We start from the raw sequence: 12,669 nt of genomic DNA on the forward strand, positions 1-12,669 counted from the left end.
TGCAGCTTTTACAAGCCCTCATAAGTGTACCATCTGAAGCTTTGTAACTTGGATGACAGCAATTATCATACAATTTTTTTTCTGACGTTATGGGATTTAATCAATCACCGATGATTTCTCTGAAAGTTGTTTATAGTAAAGCAGCAAGTAGCGATTATTCAAATGTATCGATTAATCTGCTAGCTATTTTGTTGATTCTGTAAAAAATGGTGTCTTCAGATTATATGATTTGTCCGACGGCAATCACAAAAGTTTTTTTTGTGATTGTGAAATCCTCCACTCAACACCCCAGTGAATGCACAGTGCTCTTGTTATTAACAGCCAGGAGAAATCAAGGATCCGTGCTGTGCTGTGCTGTGCTGTGCTGTGCTGTGCTGTGCTGTGCTGTGCTGTGCAGAGCTGAGCTCAGCTGCTGAGGGATCCCGGGTCACAGTCTGAATCCAGTGATGAGCCAGCAGAGGGGCTGGCTGATAGATGCTGAAGCAAAGCTTGGCGTTGTGGAATGTGTGGTTGCAAAGTGTTAAACAGCACAGCCAGCAAGACATGATGCAAGAGACAGTTTTCGCTCGTTGATACTGATTTCTCAAACTGTTGTTGTAGGGAGGAAACTATTAGTTTTTAACATGAAATCATTTTTGTATTGACTCATTATTTAATATTCAACTATCTGAAAATAACACAATTACTTTTTTTTGTGGTGTTGTAATGCCACAGCACATGTTAAGCACACAAAATAATGTCAATACCTCCTGGAAATGATCTCTGACTCAGAGGTGGGTCATTTTAGGTAGTGTAAGCTACACAAAAAAGATCAGAAAATCAGTATTTTGATATGTTTGTGATTCATTTAAGCATTGTTTTTTTTAATTTTATTTTTTTTACTTAATTCTAATAGTGGACAGTTGTCAGGTGAGAATATATGAGGGGGGAGAGAGGAGGGATGATTTACAACAAAAGTCTCGTGACCAGACCCGCCGACATCGTGATAACATAGTCAGAGTCATAAACACCTACGCCACTAGGACGCCCCGATATGTGTAATTTGTAAAAACCATGATGAGACATGCATCGGCTACGCAACAAACTGCAGACTTAGTCTATGAAGGGAAACAACCTAGATTATCATGGAAACAAAAGCCAGACACAAACAAACCGCTCTGACAAAGAGGAACAGTGGACACAATTTGGAACTAAGGCATACGATATGTTACAGGCTGGAAAACCTCCTAACAAACTCATATTTGTTGAGGTGTTTTTCAGGGTTGAATGAATAAGGAACCTACTTGTATCCACTGTATATATTCTATATGAGCAGTTCCTCTCTCGATCTTTCTATCAGGATGGAGTGTGAAGGAAATCCTGCACACTGTGGACATTACAGTGTGTCCCTCCGGGTTTCACTTCACTTTTTTTTTTGTTCTTTTGTTCATGGCAGTTTTAAATCAGGAAATGTCTGTTTCTTAATAAGCACTTGAAAAGAGGTGTGAGAATATGTCAGTCATAAAAATTGAAACCATGATGGTGAAGCGCAGTGTTGAACACTTGATATTCCAGCGTTGAGGTTTAACATGATGTTACTTAATAACATATGGTAACAGGTGTGGGGGACAGCTGTGGACATGGGGCCGCTGCAGTTCAATCCTCCTGAGTGGCAGGCGGACCCGGATTGAGTTACATCTCATTTCCTGTGGGCTCTGGTTAATGACATCTGTTAACCCTCGTGGCTGTTGGTGGGCCTCTGAGTGATGGGGTGGGTGTCAGAAAGACACATAGCTTCCCTAAAGAAACCTTAGATATTTCCCTGTATAGTTAAAGCATTCAAACTTTACTAGGAGTTCTGTTTAAAGTTTCCCTTTTTTCTGTCTCAGAGCCAAATGTCTGCTGTGTTTATGCGCGCCTCCCTCCGACAGGAAGCTGAGCCATGATGATGCTGATAGCAGCAAGACCCATTAAGTCTGGAGACATATGATAGTATGAGACACACAGTGTGGGCATCCCTTTGGTCGGCTTTCCTCCTCTTGTCATGAACACCACACACCACTTTTCCTGTGATTCTTCTTGGCTTAGCTGAGGGAGAGAGGATTTATGGGGGAAAGCAGATTGCGGTGAGGGGGCGCTTTAAGGCTATAACATGAAAGCTTAAGGAGCCACCTACCCTTATTGAGTTGATAATCATGATGATAATAGTAGACCGCCTGGTAGGAGTCATGTCATGAGGAGTGAATACAGATAATCATGAGTAAAATTATAGATTTGGCTAATGGGGGGGGGGCTTTTAATCTGAAAGGCAGCCACGAGGAGCATCACAACTGCAGTTTTAGAGCAGGATTCAATCCGATGAATGCTCGGCCAATGATTCCAGAAACGCTGACAGGAACACACCATATGCACACACAGCAAGTGCAGGCCTGCCTTAGACAGCATGACGGGACAAAAAAGGGGCCAGCTTCTTCCTATAGGGAGGGGATGATGAAAGGTTTTCACTTGGGTGAGACCTTTTAAAAAAAAATCACTCTCATCTTTTAAGAAGTACAACCTTCAGCTTGTTGCAATGTTACTGTAATGTCAGAAAGAACATAAAACAACTGTTTGGCAGCTGAGTATATTCACATTACATGACTCCACACAGCTTGAAGTCTAACAGCATTACTGACAAATTAGAGGTGTGTTTGATAGCTCATGAGTACTTGAAGTAATGGGGTCATACACAAAGCTGCTATATCAAATGTTATTTCATTTAGATTAATGATGAAACATTTTCTTAGCCTTTTGGCATTTGTCATTCTTTGAATAAGAGAAAGTGTCTTTTCTATACAGGATGATCTAATCAGCATAGTGTGACAGTAATACATTCTTGGTATGGTTAATCCAACATGTTATGTTCTAACTCCAACATAGCTTTGTTGTCTAGTAATATAAATGAATGATATGAGTGATCATCCAAAGTTGTTCAACTGTATTAATGAATATTAATCATATTACTCAGTGTTACGACATGACATAGTAATGCTGTAGTTGCTGTTATTGATTGATGCCAGACATGAAGTATGAAGTACTATTACAAAGTCGTTGTTGTCGATGTTTCATCAGCCCTGATTTATAGCACGAGTCTGAGGGCAGTTGTTAATCCCAGATAGCGGGTGTTTAAATGAGCCATCCTCATCAGTGTAGATTAACTATTCTAATTATACCTCATTCAAAAATACAAACATTTCTGGCATCAGGATTTTGTGTTTAGCTCGGAGGATTCTCTCTTAATATCAATGTAAATGTCCTATCCCAAAGTGGGAACATTTATTGCTCTAGCTTGATCTCAGGGCCTCGGAGCATGTTGCATAGTGACAATCAGTATGTTTACATGCACACAAGAAACCAGGTTACTCAGAGACGTCAGGTTGCACAGGAAATCGGACATCGCGCACACCCACACCGTGGTAGCCTGGACACCATGAGTCTGCGTATACATGCAGCAGGTTGGTAATCAGATTCCATCCTACCTCGACCTTACTGTGGAGCCGTGGGACCTCTTTGAAGGGTATTTTAGAGATTACAACACCACATTACTTTTCTGTGTTGTAATAAAGAATAACCTTCAACATGACCATGATGATGTTGTGATTATAGTGGCTCCACTGCCAGTAAAGGGTCCTTCTTTCTTTTTGGAAAACAACCTTAACCGCACAGTATGATCTCAGAGTGAGATGCAACTCAAATTCTTATGACTGTGCTGTAGGTATTCAGCTCAGCCATTCATTTTGAATCGTGCGTGTAAGATGTTCGGGAGACTCTTATGCAATGCTCAATGGAGAGAGAGAGAGCCTACAGTTGCAGCCTACACTGACTCACTTCCTGATGCTGCTCAAATTTTATTTAAGGACAACATCATCACACTGAAAGAATATGCCTCTCGGGGAATGCCATTACGGTCATTTCGCAGAGATCTGAGGCCTTGTGACCTGACATGGCAAACAAACCTCAGAAGCTGCTTTCAATGCCAAAGCAGTCAACTTCAATAACAGGGTCAGATCTGTATTGGAACAAGATGGTGCTAATATGCTTCTCTAAGCCTTTCCTATTCAGTCTTCTGCACATTTATTAACTAATGACCTTGACTTTGAGCTTTGCCAAAGTTTTAATATATGACAATAATTGAATGTTCAGTCTTGGTGGTTTCACAGAAATTCATTATCAAGGCTTTATATTTGGTTGATGACACAAGCTGCTTTTATAATCATTTCACCAAAATCCAAAGCTCTGCTTTTTGTCTCCCTGACAAAAGCAGCTTTGGTTTTATGCAACAGAGGATGCCAAAACAGGGGCCTGGTAAAGAGAATGACAGATGCTGTGTGCTGTGACAAGCTGTTTGTCTACTAGTGGTATAAAATAATGTCTGCTTGGGCTCTGCTAGCTAGAGTTGACTACTGTTTTACTTGCCTGGTATTTTTATAGACTGATCCTGAATGTGTGTTAGTGTTTGCAAGTAAGCAGACAGAATGTGAATGTGCGTTAATGCAACAATCACTAATGCAAAGTATAAGTTTGGTAATAGTATGGGTTGGCATGCATGAGTTTTGAGCTTTGACTCAGTGGCAATAAAATATATAGAGGGAGGGCACGACATTAGTGGTGAAGTGGCTGTGGGCTCGGTCTGCACACGGGGTAGTGCATGTTTCTTTTGAAGTCAAGTTATGAGAAGGTTTTACAGGGTTTAAATTGCCTTGGGTACAAGCTCAATACACCGCCCTCGAGTAAGAAAAGTCTTTCTCGTTTGCAGTCGTATATATCATCAGAAACGCGTGAATCTCACTCGTAGCATCTCATATGTCGAAGTGACCCACGCTAAAAAACAATCAGACCAAACAGGAGATGTCTGAGGCTGAGGTCATAACTCCGACCCGTCAACTACACCTCTCCAGATACCTGCGGAGGTGAGGCTGTGAGGAGTGTCATTCCTTGTGTTGACCTGAAGATTTCTGGAGCTTTAGTGTCTTAACTACAGCCCTTTTTAAGCTCCACAGACTTATGTGATTTGTCACATTGCATTACAAGTAGTTGCTCAACACATTCTTTGAAGACGTTAGTGTAAAAAGTGGGTGTTTGAAGAGACTTTTGGTTGTTTGATATGCTGCTGCAAGGTGGGGTGCACATGTGAGGTCCCTATACAATCAGTTTCCAAGTGCCAATGCATACGTACTGTTCTGGTAAAGTGTTTGCACTGAGCAGCCTTCAGGTGTTTGTACAGGGCACCGCCCTTTTTCAGGCTGCCGCCTGCTCCATGAGTCACAGAAGGGTTAAGTAGAAGTATGTTGAAGACAATGTACAGAAGGTTTGCAGTGGCACAAGTTAGAGTTGCATAACAGAGCTGATGTTGCAAGGGATAAAAGAGTAAAAGTTGATAATGTAGCCACTGGCCAAACTCACAGCATGCTTATGTGTGATGTAATATGCTTCACCAGATTAGTTTCTTTTTCAGGCCATGAATTTCTTTTCATTCTTGCATCATTGTGGATGTTTAAAGGACAGTGGAGCTATGTGTTGCAATAAAACGGTGCAACACTGCTGGACTTTGCTCTTTGTGTAAATTTGTATACTGCTCTCCCACCCATGTCTTAACCTTTCCTGGCATACATTTATTATGTATGCATTGACTCAGCATGTTATGTGATTGACAGGAGGCTCGGTAAAATGCCAGACTCAAATGGAGAGCGTTGTATTCATCAGTGTGCCCCTTTCTGATTGAACTGTAAACTATCAAAAATGCATGTGAAATGTAAAGCAGCTTTTAATTCCTGGAAAGCGAACTGGTTTGGTGATTCGGTGTTGCCGCGGAACATTTAGTGATATTTGTGTTAAGATGTTTGCATAAAACTCCCAGACTTTACAACATGCTTCATGGCTCTGCAGCCTCAGTGGTTTTGACATGCTGGCAATCCTCCATCGCACTGGCGTTCATTGGTTTGTGGTGGTAATTAGTAACAGGGCTGTCGTAACAATGGCTGTGGGGACTTAATGAACCCATGAGATTTACCACAGGGGGAGCAGTCGGGAATGTGACCCATTTACTTAAGTCTTTGCCCTCTAACTCTCCCCTGTGTGGCAATGTTACAGTAAACAGTTTTTGACACTCGCACGCACAGAAATGCAAAAAGCGTTTTTTAACTCAATGCACAAAAAGACAACAATTGCAAACACGCAGACACATGCTTGTGAACACAAAACTGGCCTTTCATCGTTGAACCGCGGAGAATAAAGCAGTCATTGTGCGGTTTGGTAGGGCTCAAATGATATGGTGGATTAATTGCGAATGGAATAGACAGTGCGTTGCGTAGAGATGAAATGTGGCCAACAAATTGGGACACTGGCTTTGTTCATGTCGTCCTCTGTTCTTTTGGAGAGGGCTACAGTCACTTACACACAGGCTCATACACACCATCCCCAACAGACCAATATATTTGAATACTGCTCCATTCCTACGTCATGTTGATTTCCTGCTCGGCCTGACCCTTAAATCAGAACACCATATTTATTCCACTGCTGGTATGGTTGCCAGACTGACAAAGCCTTTGAACGGCCAGCAGAGATGCGCTTCTGTAGAGACCAAACAATCATTTGAATGGAATCACCATGACTGACCAATTCAAACTAATCCGAGTAGGAACAATGGTGGAATTGCTGTTGCATCTCTCATTAAGATACACCGTGTGCATGCATGTTGGTGGAATTGTACTAAAGCTATGCGGCCGTAGATATTTTAACACCTAATATTAAATCAAATAGCCCACAATTATGATATACTAGTTTTGTAACTATTATGCTCTGCCTCCTCAACACAAAACGTTATATATTTACATGTGTTTCTATGTTTTGTTCCAGGCACTCTTCTGCAGAGATCAGACGGCACTTCAGTGGGACCCATGGCCCTCAACACAGCCGAACCAACTCCAACGCTTCGGCCTCAGTGTGCCTTAATGTGGTGAGCTTCCCTCTATGAAAAGATTCAATGGCTTCTAGAATTTGGTTATTTTCACCCGGCAGGTATTTGTCACATTATCCCGGATATGTATATTTCAATGATTCACAGCCACCTAGGAAAAAAAGGATTAATAGTTATTTGCCTTCGAGCAATGTTTATGCCACAGCAGGCAAGTTTCAGAAAGGAAAGTAAGCGTTTTGCTTAAATGTAAGAAGCAAGCGGCAAACTTTGCAAATGAAAAACGTCCTTGTTTATATTCATAGTTACTCATCCAACTGTCTAAAATGTGAAGTGGGTTTAAGAGGGTAAGCAGACTAGAAATGCAAAATGTTTTTATGATGCTGCTCCATTTAATACTATTAATGTATTGATAGTTGAGAAGAAATTCTGTGACTATGAGGTCAGTGTAGTGGTTTTTCTCTAATACTGCACTCACACAGCTTTAATGTTTTTAGCTTACACCACCAAAGGGCTATAAGCATATCTTCTTCACATCCTCTTTACTGCCATTAGTGCTGAGAATGTCTGACTCAGTGTTGTGTGTAGTCTCAAAGGTTATAATTTGAATCATAGAAATGTCTGCCAAAACATAAGTTACTGCTTTTCCAAAACAAGTTTTTTTTAATTTATTTTTTTAAGGAAGATTCTTTCTTCCTCTTACAATAGATGAGATGAGGACTTAGTCATGGCTTAACATGCCTTTTGTTAAAACTGGGCTGACACTGCCTGTACCCTGGTAGTTCTTAGTTTCTGCAGAGAATTATATAATGACTACGGGTTGCTTTCTTGCCTCTTCAGTTGAAGCCTAGCTGACAGTTCTTGAGTGATTCCTGCTCTCTCAGCAAGCCGACAGAATGATGCACAGTAAATCCTTTGCAGGGATTTGTTCCCGCTACTCTCCTAGTCTCTCAGTGGCACCCTCTGAACTTCTGTCTCTGCCTCCCAGATTCATCTATTCCTCTGTCATTCTTCCTGCCTTTCTTTTCTATTCCTGTCTTTCCCTCACATTTCTTCTCTCTCTGCCGCCCTACCTCTCTCTCATTTTCTCAAGTTTTCTAAAGCTCTCAGACACTAAGTCTCCTGACGTATATGTGTGCATGGCTAACTGAGCCGAGGCCCTTTTGATACTCACCCAGTGATGATCCTTGAGCTCGTCAGCCGACAGGGTTTGAGGAGGAGTATTTGGACCGTCCATCCAGTCCGAGCTTGTGGCATTCAACCCGGTTAATCTCTAACCTGCTTGGGATATGGGTCAGGGCCTTGGCTAGCGACGGGCACTGGATGGGGCCTGCTTACCTTGCAGCTTACACAGGCAAATCTTTAATATGGCCGGATTTGGGATGCGGGAGAGCGGTTTTAATACTATAATCTCTGGGATGATAGTTTCCCATTATTCAGCAGTGGCGTCTAGCACACGGATGAGGGAGGGATGTTTGTTGAGAGGAGGAGGGAGGAATGGAGGATCACTTTGTTGATTATCATAATTCTCCCTCTCTATTACTCCCCTGCTATTATTAGCACCTAAATATGAGGAATGTTGACTAATCGGTGTTGTCGGTTTCATATACAAATTGAGGGATTAAGAGGAAAAGCCGCATGTGAGCAGCTCTGTGTCATTAACCGTGTGTGTGTGTGTGTGTGTGTGTGTGTGTGTGTGTGTGTGTGTGTGTGTGTGTGTGTGTGTGTGTGTGTGTGTGTGTGTGTGTGTGTGTGTGTGTGTGTGTGTGTGTGTGTGTGTGTGTGTGTGTGTGTGTGTGTGTGTGTGGTTTCTGTTCCTGTCTGTTGAAACACCGGTTGATGGAGGGACGCCTTGCTTGATGTCACATCCTCTAATGCCTTGTGGTCCCCCCCCCCTTCAACTCTAAACTGCAAGACGCTTTGCCTCAAACTGCTGTCAAAACTTCTTGTAGGTTCAAACAGTTGGGCTCAACTCATACTTAACGCTATAAATACCTCTTCCACTTTTGGTAAAGCTGATTGTTTCCTCCCAGATGTCCTGGAGTTTTTAGCTTCTAGGAATATGAGGATCAATTTAAAGAGGATCCGTGCAATGCGTTGTGGCTTAGTTTTAGCAAAAAGTGTTCAGCGTCAGTAGGTGCACACTGTAGGTTCCCATTTCCGGGGAGCGCCATTTTGTTCACTTCCTTTTTTATGCTTCAGTTTTAAAATTTGCGCACGGTAAGTCTCCAATTTCCTTATAAACACAGCTACCGTTTAGAGATACTCTAGAATGAAATTATTGGTAAACTTGATTGTCTTAAATATTGTTAGTCAGGTCAAATGGGGCAGTATTTTGGAAAGACAATGTTTGTCATGACTTCTTTACATGTCTGTTTTCCATCCCTGCTCATTTGGCAATGCACATTGAAAACAGTGGTGTTGGTAGATACAAGTTTATTTAATTTTCTTTAAATGGATAAATGTTACGCAAATAAGGCTCTAATAGTGATTGCAGATATAGATTTAAAAAATGTGTAAAGCTTATTTTGATCATTTATCGCTGCAGGTGTCTGCACAGAATTGCATCAGCTGTAGATTTTTTATTTTTTTTTTTTAACTGCGAGGAAGCATTGCAATCTCACTTCTCATATAAATACAGTAGTTGCAAAGGCACCACTTTTAACCGCGGATGAGTAAGCGGAAAGAAAAACTAGCCTGACCGGTGTTTCTTGCAAGATACTCTCATGACTCCACAGAGCAGGCGTTGATCAGAGGCATGCATAGATTTGCATTCATTTGTTTTTGTTAGCCTCCATACTACACAAGAAGAAGAGGCCGTGCTACAATGATTGTTTTGGACTCTTGAGGCAGAGAGCCAGAGAGGTGCACATATGGAGAGGGCTGCCACTGTAGAGACATTGTTAAAGATCACGCCTCCTCTATAGAAAGGAGGAGCTGAAGGTTTCATCTGTATTGTAGACCCGTCATTTAGCATGATAATGATACAGTTGTTCCATCTGGCTCTCTGTGTATTCTTTCTTTCTTGCGTTGCATGCTGATACTAACCCATGTGGCAGAGAAAAATATCCCCTAGGGTGAATTGATGTGCAAAAACATGTCTGAAGACAAATGGAATTTGCTCTGCTTTTAAAAGTTGAGTAGAGCAGTGACTGGTCTTGTTGCTGCAGTGATATCTGTGTGTACTTGTTATCTGTTAGTGTGTATGACAGTGGCTGGCTTCATTCTGTTTTTTTCATTCTGTTTTTTTCATTTTTTCTTCTCTCTCTCTCTCTCTCTCTCTCTCTCTCCTGTACACACACTTTCTCTCACATTCAGTCTTTTCACACACTACTTGTTTGTCATGCAAATGCTTCCTGTGTGGGACAGTGTGCACCATTAAAAGCTTAAATATTATTTTGTGGATAGTGCTAAGGCACACTTTCTCTCTGAACACTGTGCATTTGATATCTTGAGAGACTTTGAGAAATAATTTAGGATCTTTCAGTCTGCTATTTGCGGTATAAGTTTAATTGCAAGCGTTTGCCTAAATCAGCTACACAGCCTGCCGACTGTAATCAGATTGGATGCCTGCCCAGTTTGCTGCCACTCTTCACAGAAACACCTGCTCCATGCAGATTCCCAGCCCTCGTTTGTGGAGCCGGCCGCGTGTTATCTCATCAATTGTGGTTTTTTTTTACACTCTCTAATGATGAAAAGTGTGTCTGTTCTTCCCCTTTTAGTGCCAGTGGGAATTTGTCTCATTGGGTGCACTGATGGTTTGAACAATATGTACTGATTCCAAGACCCAAATGGAAATTTCAGCCCGTTAGTACTGTACATAAAAGTGATTACAGCTTTGCTTTTGATCTGCTGTAGCTCTGGAGGTTGATAAGAGTTTTTGTCTAAAAATAGGATCACAGAAAAAAAAAATCCTTGCTGTTCTATACAGGCCAGTTTGATCCAGTTTCTATTTTAGTTTTTGCTCCAGTCTTTAATCCCACTACAGGTATGAGGTATTAGTAAATAGTCATGATTCAACATGTCTGGTCCCACCTCCCTTCGGTTCTTTTCTTTCTCATCAGTTCTTTGACTGCACAAACTCCTCAATCGCTTTATAGCTTTTCAAAAACAATAATCTATTTTGTTGTATACTTGTTTTATCTTTTATATTCCTAAATCATCAAAGATAACCCCCAGAAGACCTATTTTCATTGCTCAATCCAATTGGTTAGTATCTTTTTTAATTAATTAATTAATTGTATTTATCAAAATAGTTTTTCTACATTAACTTATGTTCCCATTTCATTAATTGTCTATTTATGTTTCACCTATTCCTATGTTATTGTGTAATAATGCAAAACATAAAGATAATATGATTTCACTAAGAATACAAATAGGTTAGAAAAAGTCATGCAAGCTTTAAAAAAAACAGGATAAGGGACTATTGGAACACTATTCTATATGTCCTGTTATTGTATCACACTGCTGATTCATTGGTTGATGCAATTTGCTGTTTTAAAGTCTGTCTCTTTTATGTGATTTGATATGATTTTCATTCATGCTTTCCTGGCATACAGTTAATATTTACTCTTTAGAAGTTCTTCTGGCCATCCATTCTACTCTATAAGGATCCTTAAACTGCACTTTAGCTTATATGTATTGTGATATTTGTTGCTGTGTGCCCTAATTCTTCCCTTCCTTCATCCCTTCCCTCTGCAGCCTCAGTCGTATGACGCAGTGGAGCCCTTGGACCTGGAAGAATTCCTGATGTCACAGTTAAGAAGTGGAGACTCTGCCCTGATGCAGGAACTTGGAGACTTCCCTGATGATGACCTGAAGGTGGAGCAGGTGGAGAAGGAGTGCCGCACTGTTAGACACTCTGTCCCTGAAGATGGGTGAGTCACAGGAATTATGACAATCCACCCACTCTGACTATAAATATACTTCCTGAAATGAAATTGGCATCCTTTTAGACCTTTTGTTATAGAAAATTACCAGAAAATAGTGAAGAATGATTGCATCTACAGCTAATATTTAAAATAAACATCTAGCAACTTTAAAAAATATTTAAATGTAAAAGTTAGGACAAGCTTCTTGGCAAAAAGATCAACAGAAATAAAGTATAAAAGTCACTTACTTGGGAATAAACAAATAAGGCAGAAGATCAGAAGATGAATACATTTATTCAATTATTTCTTCCTTTAGTCACACATACTGTGTGTATAAAGCTAAAAGATGTAAACTGGGACTATAGGTTTTAGGAGAAGCTATGCTGTAGCAGAATATTCTCCCAACATGTGCTATCTCATCTTATTCAGAGCATTCACTTGTCTTCTTCACCTTGACCATGAAGTACAGATTAAGATAGAGGAGGAATGTAAAGTTTTCAGTTCTCTGTGAATGTTTGCATGCTTGTGCTTGGGCACGAGTTTTGTTTGTCGTCTCACCCTCCTCATCCCTCTCTTTGTAGACTGGAGTTGGATCCACATGTGAGAGACTGCGTGAAGAGTTACATTCAGCCGTGGCTTTTGGTCTCTAGAAGGTAAACTGTCTGCCACAGAAACACAAAGGTCACAATATTCAGGACTCTCAGAGCGTTAGAGCTGATGTAGCTGATGTTTTCACACAGATACCTTAAAATGACAAAACTAAATCTTTCTTTGGAGTTTACAATTTAGAAATGGAAAACTGGGTGTTCTCCAAGCTGCAGTATTTTAACTAAAGATCCTCTAAATAACCGAAAAAAGGCCTCACTG

The 12,669-nt window shown here is 40.8% G+C and overlaps 1 protein-coding gene across 2 annotated transcripts in view; it reads left to right on the top strand.

Moving 5' to 3' along the window:
- dock8 (dedicator of cytokinesis 8) overlaps positions 1 to 12,669 on the top strand; it is a 51,550-nt gene that overhangs the window by 1,047 nt on the left and 37,834 nt on the right. For both annotated transcript variants that reach the window (XM_054611742.1, XM_054611744.1), the window contains exons 2-4: positions 6,874 to 6,973; positions 11,633 to 11,808; positions 12,384 to 12,455. In XM_054611742.1, coding sequence (XP_054467717.1) covers positions 6,874 to 6,973; positions 11,633 to 11,808; positions 12,384 to 12,455 — 348 coding nt within the window. The remainder of the gene's footprint in view (positions 1 to 6,873; positions 6,974 to 11,632; positions 11,809 to 12,383; positions 12,456 to 12,669) is intronic.

This window comes from Anoplopoma fimbria, chromosome 13 (genome assembly GCF_027596085.1).
Source record: "Anoplopoma fimbria isolate UVic2021 breed Golden Eagle Sablefish chromosome 13, Afim_UVic_2022, whole genome shotgun sequence".
In the NCBI taxonomy this organism is placed as follows: domain Eukaryota; kingdom Metazoa; phylum Chordata; class Actinopteri; order Perciformes; family Anoplopomatidae; genus Anoplopoma; species Anoplopoma fimbria.